The 16,556-nt window shown below is 42.9% G+C and overlaps 1 protein-coding gene across 5 annotated transcripts in view; it reads right to left on the minus strand.

Moving 5' to 3' along the window:
* Positions 1-3: 3 nt before the first annotated feature.
* The window catches only part of LOC110521594 (probable phospholipid-transporting ATPase IF), a 56,957-nt gene continuing 40,404 nt past the window's right edge, over positions 4-16,556 (minus strand). For 2 of the 5 annotated variants that reach the window (XM_021599256.2, XM_036969175.1), the window contains exons 19-30: positions 15,288-15,491; positions 13,942-14,095; positions 13,326-13,428; positions 11,537-11,682; positions 11,370-11,429; positions 10,890-11,017; positions 10,609-10,747; positions 9,746-9,811; positions 9,474-9,577; positions 9,013-9,178; positions 4,825-4,961; positions 4-1,322 (exon numbers count right to left, since the gene is read on the minus strand). In XM_021599256.2, coding sequence (XP_021454931.2) covers positions 1,241-1,322; positions 4,825-4,961; positions 9,013-9,178; positions 9,474-9,577; positions 9,746-9,811; positions 10,609-10,747; positions 10,890-11,017; positions 11,370-11,429; positions 11,537-11,682; positions 13,326-13,428; positions 13,942-14,095; positions 15,288-15,491 — 1,489 coding nt within the window. In that variant the 3' untranslated portion in view covers positions 4-1,240. Of the gene's footprint in view, positions 1,323-4,824; positions 4,962-6,740; positions 6,872-7,769; positions 7,856-8,786; positions 8,849-9,012; positions 9,179-9,473; positions 9,578-9,745; positions 9,812-10,608; positions 10,748-10,889; positions 11,018-11,369; positions 11,430-11,536; positions 11,683-13,325; positions 13,429-13,941; positions 14,096-15,287; positions 15,492-16,556 lie in introns of those variants that run through there. The other 3 variants (XM_021599257.2, XM_021599258.2, XM_021599261.2) reach the window with 3 other exon arrangements.

Genomic DNA, 16,556 nt, shown 5'->3' on the forward strand with positions numbered 1-16,556 from the left:
ACATGCTTTTTAAAAACATTTATTCTGTAAACATCAGCAATGAAACCGTTTCACTGACAGGTGAGTAACAGAACTCTTTAAATGAACATGATCAAGAGCTAGGAACATGAACAGCTGACTTCATTGTTCCTAGTGCAGATGCGTCCTTATTGCCAATGAAAATGGAGACTTCCGAAATAGATTTCAATATTCAAACACTTGTTGACTGACATGATTAGAAGCGCTTGGTGAATACTGGCTTGAGGCCAAATTTCACAATCTGAACTAATAGCTGCATATATAAAACTGAAAATGTAGCATACTAGTACAATAAGTATAGTTTGCCAGATGTGCTTACAAATATTCGTAACGTGCAAAGAAAAAAAGCTCCACTGACTACTTGATGGACATTTCAGCGTCTCCCACTTCAAGCTGATGAGGTAACCGCTACAAATAGCAACCAAATAATTCCCACAATTTTATATGAACTTGGCCATATTTGAATAAATCTGTGTGTGCAGATGGTGTGCATAAGTCACGGTCATAGATGGCAAGTTTAAAACGGTTGTCTCAATGACTCTGGCATTTCCGTTATTGTGGGCCATAGGCCCCAAAAGATAGGATGCAGTTGAGTTCAGTCAGGTGATGGAAATAAATACACAAACAAACATGAAGTGGTTAATAGCATAGGGGGGAAAGACACACAAACAAAACAAAAACATGATTTCAATGGTAATTAGCAATGAAAGGAAAACCAGAACTGTAATATGTGCAAGCCATATTATACATTGACAGCTATTTAATATCTCGCCGCTATTATATGGACATTCTCTTGACATTTCTGAACAAACGTACTACTAAATCTGTGCAGAAAAGGCATATTTTAGGGACAGTTTCGAGACCTGATCATCCAACTGCTTTCACATTTTCATACCTTGAAAAATCAGGTTGTAAAATGGAGGATATGGCTATAACGAGGCCCACCTAATTTCCTCAGGAAAGATGGCAGACCTTCCACAGTCAGGTGAAGCAGCAGCAACACTAACCTACAGGCGTAAAGAAGTAGACCATGTTCTTTTTCACTCAAGTCTGAATTTTTCTCATCTTTGGTACCATCTTATCCCCTTTTATTATTTACAGGAAGAGAAGAGGCCCATGTAGCATCTCTTGCAAAGCCTCATGTCATTGCTGGTCAGCCCTGGGCTGTGTGGGGAGTAGTTCCTCTCCGTGTGGCAAGGTGGCACTACTGCTCTCTGCTACCTTAGCAATGAGCGGCCTCCATGGGTGCGAGCGTCAAGATGCTCCGATCGTTGGAATAGAAGGGGTCCGAGTCGCTCCACAATCTAAAAGCATCAACGACAGAGGAGTGAGGGGTGTGGGAGAAGGACTAAGCTGAAAACCTGCCTCGAGTGCTTCAATCCATCTCGGACCTGCCTAAAATACCCTTTTATTTACTGTTGGATGTGACATCCATCATGGTACAGTAGGGTGATGGTACAGGAGTAGTTGAAGACCTTATCTGTATTGATATGAGGAGGCCCTGCCTTGGAACTGAAAACCTGTCATTCTGCTCATCTTCTACTGGCTTCCTGCCCTGTCACCAGACTCATTTCCTGCCCTACACTTCAACCTATAGGGGTAGCAGCACAAGCAAACAGAGTTAAACTCAAAAGGAGGAGAGAGAATAGGGTGAGTACAGTGAGGGTTAGTACAGAATGACAAACAGTCAACTTCCTTCTCTCAGTCACTATATGCATAACCAGGTATACTAAATACTTTCTTTGAATGATATGAAGCTCAGGCCTTGGCTATACAATTATATATGTGAACAATTTTACACTACCTACTGCTAATAGGAAAATATCATATAATCAATATATTGAAGACATCTTAAATATGTGCATATTTATAGTAAAATACATATCTAGTATCAAAGAGCCATTGAAAAGAGGGCTCTCAACTCTCCTTCATTAAAGGCAAAAGGCCCCTCCCTATTTCACAGTTTATACAGGCTAACATTGCCACCAGGGGGCATAGTAGGGACTTGCCACATCTCAACCATATTCAGACTCCTGTAGAATATAATATAAATCATCTTGTTCATCACTATACCCATTCTATCATCTTTGTATCACAAGTATCAATACCCTATATGGATTATAAGACAAAGACAACCGTTTTAAGATCTTGTATGCACATGGTGCTGAATGACTTCAAAAATAGGTATTTCTTGATAAATGTGTATGTTGGTGTTAATTGTCTACTCTAGTGGTACTCCCACTTGATATCAAGCTATTAGTCGGTTGTCTATGGCGATCTATCAGAACAGAAAACCAGGCAAGCAGCAGAATATTAGATTGAATAGTGACGTCAAGGTGATATAACAGCTGCATATGAATAACGTAGATGGGGGAAGTTGAATATTATCTCGATTTTAGACAGAGGAGCAACGACGAGAGAGGTTCAGACAAAGTGCAGCAAAGCAGGAGTAACGTTATAGAAAAGATCAGGACACACGAACACACAACGTCTGGTTACTCAGCATACATAATACCAAAAGGCGGCCCCATGCAACAAGACAGTTCTCTTCTCAAAAGCACCTAAGGCTTCAAATACTTCACTTTATCAAATAAATAGCAAAAAGATTCCTATTCTCATTTTGAGACTACGGTTTTCCAGTACATCTCTGTCAGGGAGAGTGGTCCCCGTGTTTCAGCTGAGGCACACTGACACCAAACACTGCAGCATGTGAAAACACAAGCATCATTCAGTAACAGTACAGGGTACGGTAAAGTAGGGCTGATATACTGCCAGTCAGCGAGAGTGGCCGATGGTGGGGTCTCTCCCCCTGTGCACTGGCAGTATCCTAGCATTAAGGCCGGAACAAGTCTCAGTCTAACTTTGACTATTTTCTTTCTGAGTGCTTATCTCACCTCAGTGTTGAGAGAGTGAGGGTGTGAAGTAGATATGTGGGCAGACAAGGAAGGGGCTGAGAAAGCATTACACTGGCATCATGCTGTCATTGTCCATAGATACACACATACAGTATAACAAACTTTGGCAAGTCCGAGACCAAGAGTAGTCGTGGACAAAAGTTTTGAGAATGACGAATATTAATTTTCAAAGTCTGCTGCCTCAGTTTGTATGATGGCAATTTGCAAATACTCCAGAATGTTATGAAGAGTGATCAAATGAATTGCAAAGTCCCTCTTTGCCTTGCAAATTAACGGAATCCCCAGCCCTACCACAAAAGGACCAGCTGACAGTGATTCTCTCGTTAACACAGGTGTGAGCGACCGGGAGGCCCATGGGGCGACGCACACTTGGCCCAGGGTTGTCCGGGTTAGGGAGAGTTTGGCCGGCAGGGATATCCTTGTCTCCTCGCGCACTAGCGACTCCTGTGGCGGGCCGGGCGCAGTGTACGCAGACCAGGTCGCCAGGTGTACGGAAACACATTGGTGCGGCTGGCTTCCAGGTTGGATGTGCATTGTGTCAAGAAGGGCAGCAAAGAAGCCACTTCTCTCCAGGAAAAACATCAGGGACAAACTGATATTCTGCAAAAGGTACAGGGATTGGACTGCTGAGGACTGGGGTAAAGTCATTTTCTCTGATGAATCCCCTTTCCGATTGTTTGGGGCATCTGGAAAAAAGCTTGCTTCTCAGCCAAGGGAGTGGGCTCACTCACAATTTTGCCTAAGAACACAGCCATGAATAAAGAATGGTACCAACACCTCCGCCGAGAGCAACTTCTCCCAAACATCCAGGATCAGTTTGGTGACGAACAATACCTCATCCAGCATGATGGAGCACAATATTGTGTCCATGGCCAGGAAACTTCCCAGACCTTAATCCCATTGAGAACTTGTGGTCAATCCTCAAGAGGCGGGTGGACAAACAAAACCCCACAAATTCTGTCAAACTCCAAGCATTGATTATTCAAGAATGGGCTGCCATCAGTCAGGATGTGGCCCAGAAGTTAATTGACAGCATGCCAGGGCGGATTGCAGAGGTCTTGAAAAAGAAGGGTCAACACTGCAAATATTGACTCTTTGCATCAACTTCATGTAATTGTCAATAAAAGCCTTTGACACGTATGAAATGCTTGTAATTATACTTCAGTATTCCATAGTAACATCTGACAAAAATAACTAAAGACACTGAAGCAGCAAACTTTGTGGAAATTAATATGTGTGTCATTCTCAACTTTTGGCCACGACTGTACAAGTAAAAAGCAGAACGAGAATGCTACATCTTTAACGATGATCAAATAAATATAGCGTTACCTCAGTTAGCATTCTCTTGAATAGATTTTGTAGCATAAACACATTGTCATAGATCAATAGAGACTTAGACTCAACCTGGGCTTTGCCTACACTGTGAAGGAAAAACACACGGACTCGGCAGGCTTTGGAAAAGTTAAAAGCACAAAACTTCAGACGTGACAGAAAGCCCCCGAGTGAAAGAAGACTTGCATACGAGTACAGACTTGGAAGGAGAGATTACATAGACACATGGCTACATTGGTGAACATGTTGTCCCACTGAATATAGAAGACAAATAGACTAGAAGGACTCCATGAAGTCGATCATAGCATACGAGATAAATATGTCTCTATTAAAGAACATTTAAGATCCAGGATCCAGATACTAGTCTCCCTCCCTACAAACCTTTCTCTGTCACTGGGGTGCCTGTCCTACCAGTAAGACCTTAGTCTACCTCTCTCTCTCTCTCTCTCTCTCTACTAGGCTAGGCCTTCACTACTCCTGGGGAGCAGTGGGCTCGTCCTGCTCCAGCTTGTAGGAGATGCGCCTGCAGCAACAGAGGCTACAGAGGGTGGGGTCACACCTGTTGGCGTAGGCAGGGTCGCAGCAGCCCATCACTTGCGCCACCATCCGGCCCAGCCGGGCGCACCCGTTCTCCCCCTCTGAGTAGCAACACATGGAGTCCACGCAGCCGATGCCCTGGTAGTTAGTCTCAATAAACTGCTGAGAGAGAGAGAGAGAGAGAGAGAGAAACAGAGGAATGGTGAGGAAGGGGAGACAGAGGGGTGGCAGAGCACAACAGAATATTAGAATCAGAACACACAGGTCACGCCAATATCCACAAAACAGCCCAATGACTGTCCAGGGAGCCGGGAGGGGATTTTGGGCATTTGGAGCGCGTCAAAACAATAAGAGGTGGGTGATGCACAAGGTGTCAGACACAAATGTACATGGCCAAGCTGGAGAGGTGAAAATCACATTTTAAAAACTCAAATCCTTGCCTTGGAGGCACTAATCAAATCACACAGGAGTTACAGGCAGTTGCCATGCCAGTCTGACGTGTGCTTAAAATCCTATTCTCACATTAATCTCAGTCAGCTCAGCTCAGCTCCACATAACAATGATAAATAACGGTGATTCACTCGCAATCAAAGACAATCTACGGCTACAAATGAATGGCGAAGGCAGAGAATTTTGTGAATATAAAATGCATAGCATTAAGTGGAGGAATGTCGATTCCTAGACGATTCTGATCTCTTACAGCCAATTCTTGATTTTCCCGAGTAAGCACTTGCGCAGTGAGTGCTTGAGCACTGCTAAAGAAGCAGTCCTGAACACATCAAGACTATCAACACTGGTTTGTGGTTACAACGCTCAATTCCCTCCTCTCCCTACCACTCAGAAACTACTGCATATTTGCAACAGCAGCAGAAACAGTGGTTTAGAAGAGTGAGAACAAAATAGGTATTAGGCTACACTGCCATGGATGTATCATTCTACTGTATCCTACATTAAACACTGTCCTCAATGCTACTGTATGAAAAACTGATGTGCAAAGGCAAACCAGTTTTCAGGAGATATGTATATTCTTCTCAACAGGACTGATTATACAGTGGTTACAGTGGCCCAGAACAGGGCAGCACGGTGTCCCTTTTAATGTGACCGGAGAGCTAACATTAATAATATGCATGTCAATATCTCCTGGCTCAAAGTAGAGGAGAGATTGACTTCATCACTACTTATATGTGTGAGAGGTATGTTGAATGCAGCAAGCTGTCTGTTTAAACTACTTGCACACAGCTCAGACACCATGGGGGGGGGGGGGGGGGGGGGGGGTATTACATAGAGCCATGACTACATGGAAATCTATTCCACATCAAGTAACTTATGCAAGCAGTAAAATGTCAGATAAAAAAAACAGAGCAATGGGCCTCCCGAGTGGCGCAGCGGTCTAAGATACTGCATTACCACAGACCCGGGTTCGATCCCGGGCTGTATCACAATCGACCGTGAACGGGAGTCCCATAGGGCGGAACACAATTGGCTCAGCGTCGTCCGGGTTATGGAAGGGTTTGGCCAGGCGACTTTACTTGTCTCATCACGCTCTAGCGACTCTGACAGGCCGGGCACCTGCAGGCTGACCTCTGTCATATGTTGAACGGTGTTTCCGCCGACACATTGGTGCGGCTGGCTTCAGGGTTAAGTGGGCGGGTGTTAAGAAGTTCGGTTTGGCGGGTCATGTTTCGGCGGACGCAGGACTCAACCTTTGCCTCCCGAGTCTGTTAGGGAGTTGCAGCGATGAGACAAGATCGAAATTGGAAAGAAAAAGGGGGTAAAATACAAAAAGAAAAAAAATCTAACAGAGCAATATGGGGATGGGTGGACAGGGGAGGATCCACACACAGACACACAAAGGCCGGGCCTGGCTGGGCCAGGGAAGCAGTAGGGTTACTATCTTGGCAGCAGCTAATGGGGATCCATAATAAATACAAATACTACCTAGGGGACCATAGGGCTGGGCCTTGGGCGGGGGGAGGAGAAGCAGCTAGCAGTTGCCAATTGTCCTCCCCTCGGCTCCTGCCTTCAGCAGAGTCATATTCTGAGCTGACTGAACTCTTATCCTCTTCCATCTGGAAGCACAAAACAACCCATTAAGTCTCATGCACGGAAGAAAACAGAAGAGAACAAGACAAATTAGCACAAAAACCACTCCCACATCCATAGGAGGTAGAGGATAGCCGCACCAATCAATTAGTGTCCAAAACAATTAGTGTACACTAACATTTTAACTAGGAGACTGGGCACAAAGACGTTCCAAAGAATCAATGAGCCAGTTTAGTAATTTCAGTGTACTCTCAATTATGTAAATGTATCCATTTTAACTGGATGATTGAGGAATTCATTTAGAATTTGGCTTAGCAATTATTCTGTCAACATGTCAATCCAATTAGGAAATTGATCACTTGCGAGTGGTTGTCATTTTCTCTCCTCATTGTGCATATCTTAAGAAAATAATGCTATTGTTTAAAAGCATGCTGTCCAGAATATGATCCGGAGATACAGTGAACAAACTACTATGAAAATAGCATTCACCAGATAGCAGCTTTTGCTCACTATAATTTTGGGCCTCAGAATTACTGTATTAGCAGCATACATTAAACCGTCTCAAGCTGTGCTCCACATGCCGTCATGGCTGGAACTTTATATCAGGGCTGCTACAGTGCGAGGCTGCTCTGCCCAGTGCAGAGTGCACTAGGCTAAACTAAAGTGGCATGCAGTTGATAGACGATTTCCTAGAGTCAACATGCAGGGGTGCATAACAAAATGCCGTAGCCTTATCTTTCCCTTTCTTTTTTTTTACCCCTATCCTTTTTCCTAGAAAGCTGGTTAGTTAGTTTGTCGTCTGCATGGGTAGGCCGCCATTGTAAATAAGAATTTGTTCTTACCGGACTTGCCTAGATAAATAAAAGGTTAAATAAAAAAAACACATTCTTATATTAAAATGTTGCAGGGCTTCTCCTACTCTACCTAATTTTGCCCAGCTGATTCTTGGCTCTGGAAAGAGGCTGCAGTGCGATGAAGTCATCACCTATGACGACTCGATTGGAGTACATCTACAGAGCAGAGGGAAGGAGGCAAGGGCGCAACACAGAGAAGGTCAGTTAGGAGGGAAGACGACATACACAGTAGACACAGAGGTTGATCATAACACACTCGTACAGACACACACCAGCCGGAGAAAGGAAGAAAAACATCTATCACAGAGACAGGAAATGTGACTCAACCCTGGGAAAGAGAGCTTTTATCTTCTAAGACCCACTGAGCAGCACTTTAACTTTCTCCATCACAGATGCTAGAATTGCTGACTCGCCAACTATTTGATGCAAAAAAAGGCTTAATACGTGTAAGTAAACAAACAAAAAGAGGCTTAATACGTGTAAGTAAACAAACAAAAAGAGGCTTAATACGTGTAAGTAAACAAACAAAGAGGCTTAATACGTGTAAGTAAACAAACAAAGAGGCTTAATACGTGTAAGTAAACAAACAAAAAGAGGCTTAATACGTGTAAGTAAACAAACAAAGAGGCTTAATACGTGTAAGTAAACAAACAAAGAGGCTTAATACGTGTAAGTAAACAAACAAAAAGAGGCTTAATACGTGTAAGTAAACAAACAAAGAGGCTTAATACGTGTAAGTAAACAAACAAAAAGAGGCTTAATACATGTAAGTAAACAAACAAAGAGGCTTAATACGTGTAAGTAAACAAACAAAAAGAGGCTTAATACATGTAAGTAAACAAACAAAGAGGCTTAATACGTGTAAGTAAACAAACAAAAAGAGGCTTAATACATGTAAGTAAACAAACAAAGGCTTAATACGTGTAAGTAAACAAACAAAAAGAGGCTTAATACATGCAAGTAAACAAACAAAAAGAGGGCGTGTTAATATCAACCTTCTAAGCAAAGAGGAAGTTGTGACCACAAAAATGGAACCGTTCAAGAGGCTGTTTTCAAAAAAACTGTTTGTTCAGCAATATGCTCCTACCATATGGCCATATCCACTGTCTAGCTCTCCCACCTATCAGACACGCTACAGTAGATTAAGATCTGGAACAGAGATGCATGCCTTTGTCAGTTGCACAGTGAATTGTTGTTCTTGTGTTGTCTGAGGTGAGAAGCCATGCTATGGTGTCATGCGTTTCCTGTCAGTGCAAAGTTTATTACCGCAACCCACCCCTTCCCCCCTCCTCTCCCCTGTCCCTGTGTCCTACCTGAGACTTCTGGGTGCTGGTTGGCTGGAGGTGCCTATAGATCACCTTCTTGATGATGTCGGGGAAAAGGCAGGCGATGAGGATGATGATGATGGCGAACCAGGCAGAGCCGCTGGAGAGCAGCTGGACAAAGACAAAGTACATGTCCTGGGTGTGGAGGAAAGGCCTGAAGGGGGGGGGGGGGGGGGGGCAAAGGTCAGAGAATCACACTGTTAGCCCGCCGACATCTGTTCAGGCTTAACTAACCCTGTGAGTAGAACCCCCTTTGAGTAGAGCCTGGAATAGAACTTCAAGGTTTTCGACTGTATGGGAGAGACAGTCACTGAGGTGAAATTCTAAGTAGACTGTATGCCACATGCAGTACAATTACACTTGTTGATCTTCACATTCTATATAATGAAATGTCATGTGTATTAGAGATACACAGGTTGTGTGGGAAAGAGATGGCAAGCTCAGCTCACCAGATGATTCCCCCATAAAACAGGGAGAAGATGAAGTAGAAAGCGATGGAGCCCCAGGTAACAAAGTGATTCATCCACGTCCAGAAGTGGGTCTCCAAGGCCAGCTGTCGACAGAGTGAAAGAAAACAACATAGTTTGGTCAGAAAAGTATGTGAAAGGTTATAGGAGAGTAGACCAGTGAGGTGACTGACAACAATATCAAAAAGTGACAGGTTTCATGTGGGATTGCTTTAAGAATTATTTATGAATTGAAGAATTGCAAAAACTCAGACCTTCAATGTAACAGTGATAACCATTACTGTGAATACCAAAGTGCCAAAGGTCCAGTTTCCAAACATCTACAAGAAAAATAAAATAAAACATTTAAGAATTTTCAAAGAGACAATACAATGGCTTAACATCCATCATAGGAATACTGCTTTAATAGTAATGTAGATCGAGTCACGTGTTAGTAGTCACATATTTTTGCTAAATTGCTGACAAACTTGTGACACTGGAAGTTACTGACTCGTCATCACTCAACCCTTGAGAAACATGGCACATCAAAATCATAACCAAGCAGGGTGTTCATACAGAATGGACCAATGACAGCAACAGATGTTAGGGGGGTAACTATGACAGGGCTATGCATTAACTGTGATTCAGTCAACTCTTACCAGTTGTCTGTTCGCTCTCAAAATCTGATGACATGCAGAGCATGAAAAGAGGGAGGAGGTGAAGAAGAGAAATAAACAAAAGAAAACAAAAAAGAGCAACATGGTGAGTGCTTTTTCAACAACACCAATCTAGTAGAACGACTGACACAGACAAACAGAATAGAGACAGGAGAGAGAGAGGGGGCTGCAGCCCAAATAGAAAAATCAAAAACAGCACAGCCTCCTAGAACAGTCTGGAATTTACTGCCATCACACTGCCTAACTTAAACTGAAAAGGAAATATTTAATATTACTGTGCACCTTGGTAAAAGACCCAATCAATATTCCCAGAGATCCGCACCGAACATTCAAAGTCAGGTTCCCCTTGGAGCCAAGCCAGGTGGGGGGGGTGTGGATCTCCTTTACCCTTTCTTCCCCCGGCAGAACCACTACCAGAGGTAGAACAGAGAGTACAGTACATGCAGCCCAGCCCACCTCACCTGTCCATTCCCCATGCGAGATGTGTCCTCCCCCATCAGGATGTAGGAACCAAAGAAGAAGACAAAGGCGTGGCAGAAGCCCAGCAGTGTCCAGTACAAAAAGGTCTTGAAGGAGAGGAGGGAGTTCTTGCTGATGTCTCTGTTGGTGTGAAAGGATACAAAGCAACATGGTTCTGTCCGTAGCAAATGCTTGTTGTGTTTTCATGTAAATGCAGCCAAAGGAGGTACAGCCCCATTCTGTATGGGGAAGAAAATATGTCAAATAGAACACCATGTCCTACCTGTAGAGCACTGGCTTACTCTGCAGCATGTGTGGATGGACCTGTTGCTCAAACAGGCTGTACACCAGTATGGGCAGGGAGGTGAAACAGATGTTGTAGAGAGTCAGGTAAACACTGTCATACAGAGTCTGGGGAAACAGGGAGGCAACAACGAGGTAGGACAAGATTGGCACTTCACCCTGGGCCATGTACAACACAGCACACATTCACACCTGCCAATAGCCCCCCCCCCCCCCCCCCCCACAGTCAACAAGGGCCTACACTTGGCTAACTCCTTCTGTATGTTGATGACTCAGAGATGGACAGTTCGAGCTGATGATCCCTCAGGGGGAGATATAGCGCCACGTGGTACATTCAGAACAACAGGCATGTATATCACACAGAACAAGGTACACGGAAACAACACTCACAAAGCAACAGTAATAAGGGACCACAAAAAAATGAACAAATAGAACTAATGAGACACTGAAAGACACTTACTTGTTGTGAAAACAGACAGAAGAACTGGTATAAAAACTGGGGCGTAATAAAGCACACATTCTAAAAGAAGACAAAAAGGGATTTAGACCCGAGACAAGCACATCTAGCTCCTGTATTGACTATCATTGTGTAAGACACCGCAAAGCATCCTTAAACATAGAACTCACCTTGTAGAAAAAGTACTGTACAAGGGTTGCAACTCTAATGTAGTAGAAGTGGCCATGGACGAGCAGTAACTTGGAAAGGAATCTAAACCTTGCTATTGCATAGTCACTGTTTCGTACTGCTTGTCTTCCCTCCTTGCCCATGATACCTGAAATGTTTTTAAAGTCTGTTATTAGCCATTTTGTTCTGAAACTACAAGCAGAATGCACTATTGAGTAATGGGTTATTGTAATTTGATTAGGGTGGAGGACTTGAAAGTAAAGGAGAGCCGCATAGTCTTAAGAGCTCAGATGCAAAAATGTAATGTCCAAACGACAGGCAAACTGTCTTCATCAGGGTATAATCACAAACACTGCAGGATGACTCGTTTATATAGTGTCAAAAGACACACAGGTGTCTGTAATCATGGCCAAGTATGGCCTAATATTATTGGTTAATTCTCAAATATTAAAATGACAAAGAACATACAAAAAAAAAATAATGGATAGCATACGATTTAGACTACATAAGCCTACAAACAATTACAATGGCAAAGTCACAATAATCACAAGAATGGCTTCAGATCAAAGTTTACGTTGAGACCGAAGGGATTAAGGGTCTTTAAATGAAAGATCCAGGCAGCCTCTTGTTTTAACAATAAATTATCGAGGTCACCCCCTCTCCTAGGGAGGGTGACTTGTTCGATGCCAATGTAACGCAGAGACGAAATCGAGTGTTTGCTTCCAAAAAGTGGGCCGCAACTGGATAAGTCGAGTTTTTACACCTAATGGTGCTACGATGCTCTGAGATACGTACTTTTAATTCACACTTTGTTTTACCCACATTATTTTTACCACAATCACAAGTTATAAGATAAATAACTGCCTTAGTGGAGCACGTAATAACACCTTTTATTGGGATTTGTTTCCCTATTTCGGGGGTGTTTGAAGAATCTACATTTGTAAGTGCCATTGCATTGAGCACAGCCATTACACTTGTAATTTCCATCCAGTAGGGGCGCAAATAGATGTTGTTCAGGGATATCTTGGGGTGGTAAATCAGAGTGTACCAATTGGTCTCTAAGATTTCTGCCCCGCGAGAATACGACCAAGGGAAGGTCCGAAAACACATTACCGAGACTATCATCGGATAGTTTGTGAACGATTCCCTTAATTTGTTCAGAGCACTTTGAATAGCAGGTGGTTAGAACGCAAGAATGCTTCTTTTTGCGAGACTGACCTTGAAAAAGGTCATGTCTCGTTTTGTTTAGAATTTTCTCAATGGCAATATTAATCTGATTATTTTTGTACCCCCTCTTCTTTTTTTTCTTTGAGTCTCTATTTCTGTTGAAATCTGATTGTATTTTACAAATTCTTTTGATTCGACAGAATTGGCTGTAGGGCAAACCATTTTTGAATGATCTGTGATTATTGTGGCTTAACCATTGTAATTGTTTGTAGGCTTATGTAGTCTAAATTGAATCTATGATCATATGCTATCCATTGGTTTTTTTGTGTGTTCTTTGTATGTCATTTCAATATTTGAGAATTAACCAATGATATTAGGCCATACTTGGCCATGATTACCGACACCTGTGTGTCTTTTGACACTATATAAACAAGTCACCCTGCAGTGTTTGTGATTATACCCTGATGCAGACAGTTTGCCTGTTGAAACGTTGGACATTACATTTTTGCATCTGAGCTCTTAAGAATGTGCAGCTCTCCTTTATTTTCAAGTTTTCCACTCTGCTAGCCAGCACCTCGCCTAAATAGGTGTGCATTTCTTTTTCCTCTAGGGTGGAGGACTTACCTATTCCAACATGGGCCTCTTGAATCATGCTGACATCATTGGCTCCATCCCCAATGGCTAAAGTGATGGGTTTCTCTGGAGACGTTTTCAGTAATCTCACCACCTGCCAAGCACAGAATTCTCATTAAGCAGCCCAAATGAGACCAGGAGCATGTCCATGGCAATTAGCCTTTACTGTAACACCAGCTACTGCAGATAAGACCACAGCACTGGCCAGATAGTCTACTCTCCACAACCATGACCACGAATTTAAAAGTCTGAGAAACCAAAACACAAAACTGAAATAGCTAGCCATCTAAGGAAGTTTTTCTGAACAATTTCAGTAAGTGTCACGTAAGTGCACTGTTGTAAGTGAGTTGTAAAGGAGTCTACAGACCTTATGCAAACTACGGAAACACAGCGCAACAGAGTACTTGAATGTCATTTTGCGTATTACTACAAAATGATTTATACTAATGTATTATTATTGCTAATTTATTTAGGCAATTATCTTTACATTAACAATACATTTGTTTTAAATACTTGAGGGCATGAGAGATATGAGATTGGCGCTGTTGACTGATTAATTCATAAAGGGAAGCCCTAAAAGGCTGGTAGTGACAGGGAGGGGACTTGCCTTGGCCTTCTGCAGGGGCGCCATGCGGCAGCACAGCACGGCAGAGCAGTTCTTGCACACCTCCATGAAGAGCTTCTCGTGCCCCCGCAGTGCCAGAGACAGGCTGGCCCCGTCCACCACCAGGCCATGCTGGATCACATGGTCCTCTCTGATCCTACACACACAGGCAGACAGGGAAAGGGACACATAAAAGAGCCGGTATAACTATACAGCACACACACACACACCTTTGTTTTACTATCCTTGTGGGGACAAAATAAAATTGATGGATTCTCATTCAAAATCCTATTTTCCCTGACCCTAAAAAAGCTTTTTTCCGGGGATCAGCGAAATGTCCCCACTTGTCTGAATTTTCCTTGTTTTATTATCCTTCTGGTCACCCTAGGGATAGTAAAACCACACACACACACACACACACACACACACCTCACACTAGAATGATTATGCATCATCTCTCAACATAAATCCACTTATTTTAAATGGAGTATAATAAAAACCTTAATTGTCTTGATTTCTCATAACCATTTCGAAACTTTGTCACACGACGCGGGTGGTATATAGGATGTGTCGTGACTACAAAAAAATGTAATTACATTTTTTTTTTTTAAAGGTTCCGTACTCTTCCCTGGTTTCCAGACTGAGTCATCTGCAATGGATTGTGCCTAATGACACTATCCCCCCAGGGGACCATAAACAAGACTCCTTCCCCATTAATAAGCCAAGGACCATTGGAAAAGGGACTGCATCCGTGGGCAAGAAGACATCTCTATATATCAGTGGTGATAAACAACAGAAGGTTCACAGAGCTGCTCTGGCAACATCCTGACATGTTTAGGCTACACATAGCCCAGAATTCTCAACTCCACGATCCCCGATGGAGTGGAGTGCCGAGGCTATGACGTTTATAAATAAACTATGGATTGCAGCACCCAAAGAAAATAATGCAACTAAACAGGACAAACGTAGGTACAAGTTACGCATGAAAGAATTCAATTCTTTAAAGTATCGACTGATACCGACTCGATGTAGACTACACTCCTCGCCACTCAACTCCATTGGGGATCGTGGAGGTTAGAATTCTTGGCTAGGCTACACAGTGATTCTCTTAATTGGAGCACTGTCCTTAACACTCATAACCGATTAAGATAAATTTGAAGTTAAACTCTGCCTCCTATAGTTCTGTATTGCACCCAGACCTGTATATTACCCTGAATACATTAACATGCTGATGAGGGCTTGTAGACTAGTTAACCCAGAGAAACACAACATGGACAACAGACATGGTGAGTGTCTGACCTGAATGGCATGGGGAGACATGGTGGTAGATGTTAGTGACAGTGTCCTACCTCCTGGCCAGTTGTCTGAGCTGCTCGGCACACTCGTTGTCAGACTTCTGCTGCACCAGCTCCAAGATGTTCATGGTGCGGTGAAAGTGGCCGCAGGACAGGCTGACACTGACCGCCGTCTCGTGCTTGTCCCCGGTCAGCACCCACACTTTGATCCCAGCCAGACGAAGCGACTCGATGGTCTCCTGGACCTTCTCCTGCAGCCTGGGGACACACAGCGCGTTAGCCTCCATGCCATATGAAGAACTAAAAAGGTAGCCCCAGAGGTGGGTTCATTTCCAGTAAACAGAATCGCCCCGGTAAGACTAGGGGGAGGCTCTGTACGAGTGCACTGCACAATGATTGCAGAAAAAGGAATAATGTTAGCTATGTGTGTATCTTTCTTTCAGCTTCAAATGTTTTATCCCGCTACCACATAATGCAAACAAATGATTGATTTCACCTTTAACCTATCTTATTAGCTTTAAAGGGTCCAATCCACAGTCGAAACAATAACAAAGCAGGCTCCCCGCATCTGTTTTGATAAAAATCTGAGGGACGAGGCTGGAGAAATGTAACCACTCAAATGCCTCGTCAGTCCTAGCATCCATAGCTCTGTCCAATATATACAAATTATAGTTAAGCATGTCGAGGCTATACAGTTAGTTTACATTTACAAATGTTGACAAACATTGCAGAAAAACAAGCTTATATTTTGGGTTCGACAGTTGAACTAAGTTCATGAGGCATTTATGAGTTGAGCGATTAACCCCCCCCCAAAAAAATTGTGAGCCCAATGTGCCGTTTCTCTAGAGCGAAATCAAACTATTCACAAGAGAAATCAAGTCAAGTACTATGTGGGCTGATGGAGTGAAGGGAGTTGTAGTTTTCATTCAGCAAATATTCAACTTAGTTCAGTGCAGAAACATGGTAATTATAATGACAATGACCATCATCCATTGTGCCTGCTCTTTCCACCTCAGAGATGGATACACTTACACCTCCTATGTTAGGTTAGATACACATAGTGCATGAGAGAAGAATGTACACAGTAATGAGGGATAGAGACAGTTTGTGAAAGTATGACTTATCTACTTTGAAGAACTAGTAAATGGATTTCATCAGACAGCTCTGCAGCATACCAAGGCACTCTTCATATAATTGATTAAAATGCCTTTATTAGTATGGCATGTTCAATAGAAACAAAGTTTTTTTTTTTTTTTTTTGTACTCCCTGACAAAGGCCATGCAGCCGAAACGCGTTGGTTTTTAAAAACTGTTTCTATTGAAC

Source organism: Oncorhynchus mykiss, chromosome 30, assembly GCF_013265735.2.
Source record: "Oncorhynchus mykiss isolate Arlee chromosome 30, USDA_OmykA_1.1, whole genome shotgun sequence".
NCBI lineage: Eukaryota > Metazoa > Chordata > Actinopteri > Salmoniformes > Salmonidae > Oncorhynchus > Oncorhynchus mykiss.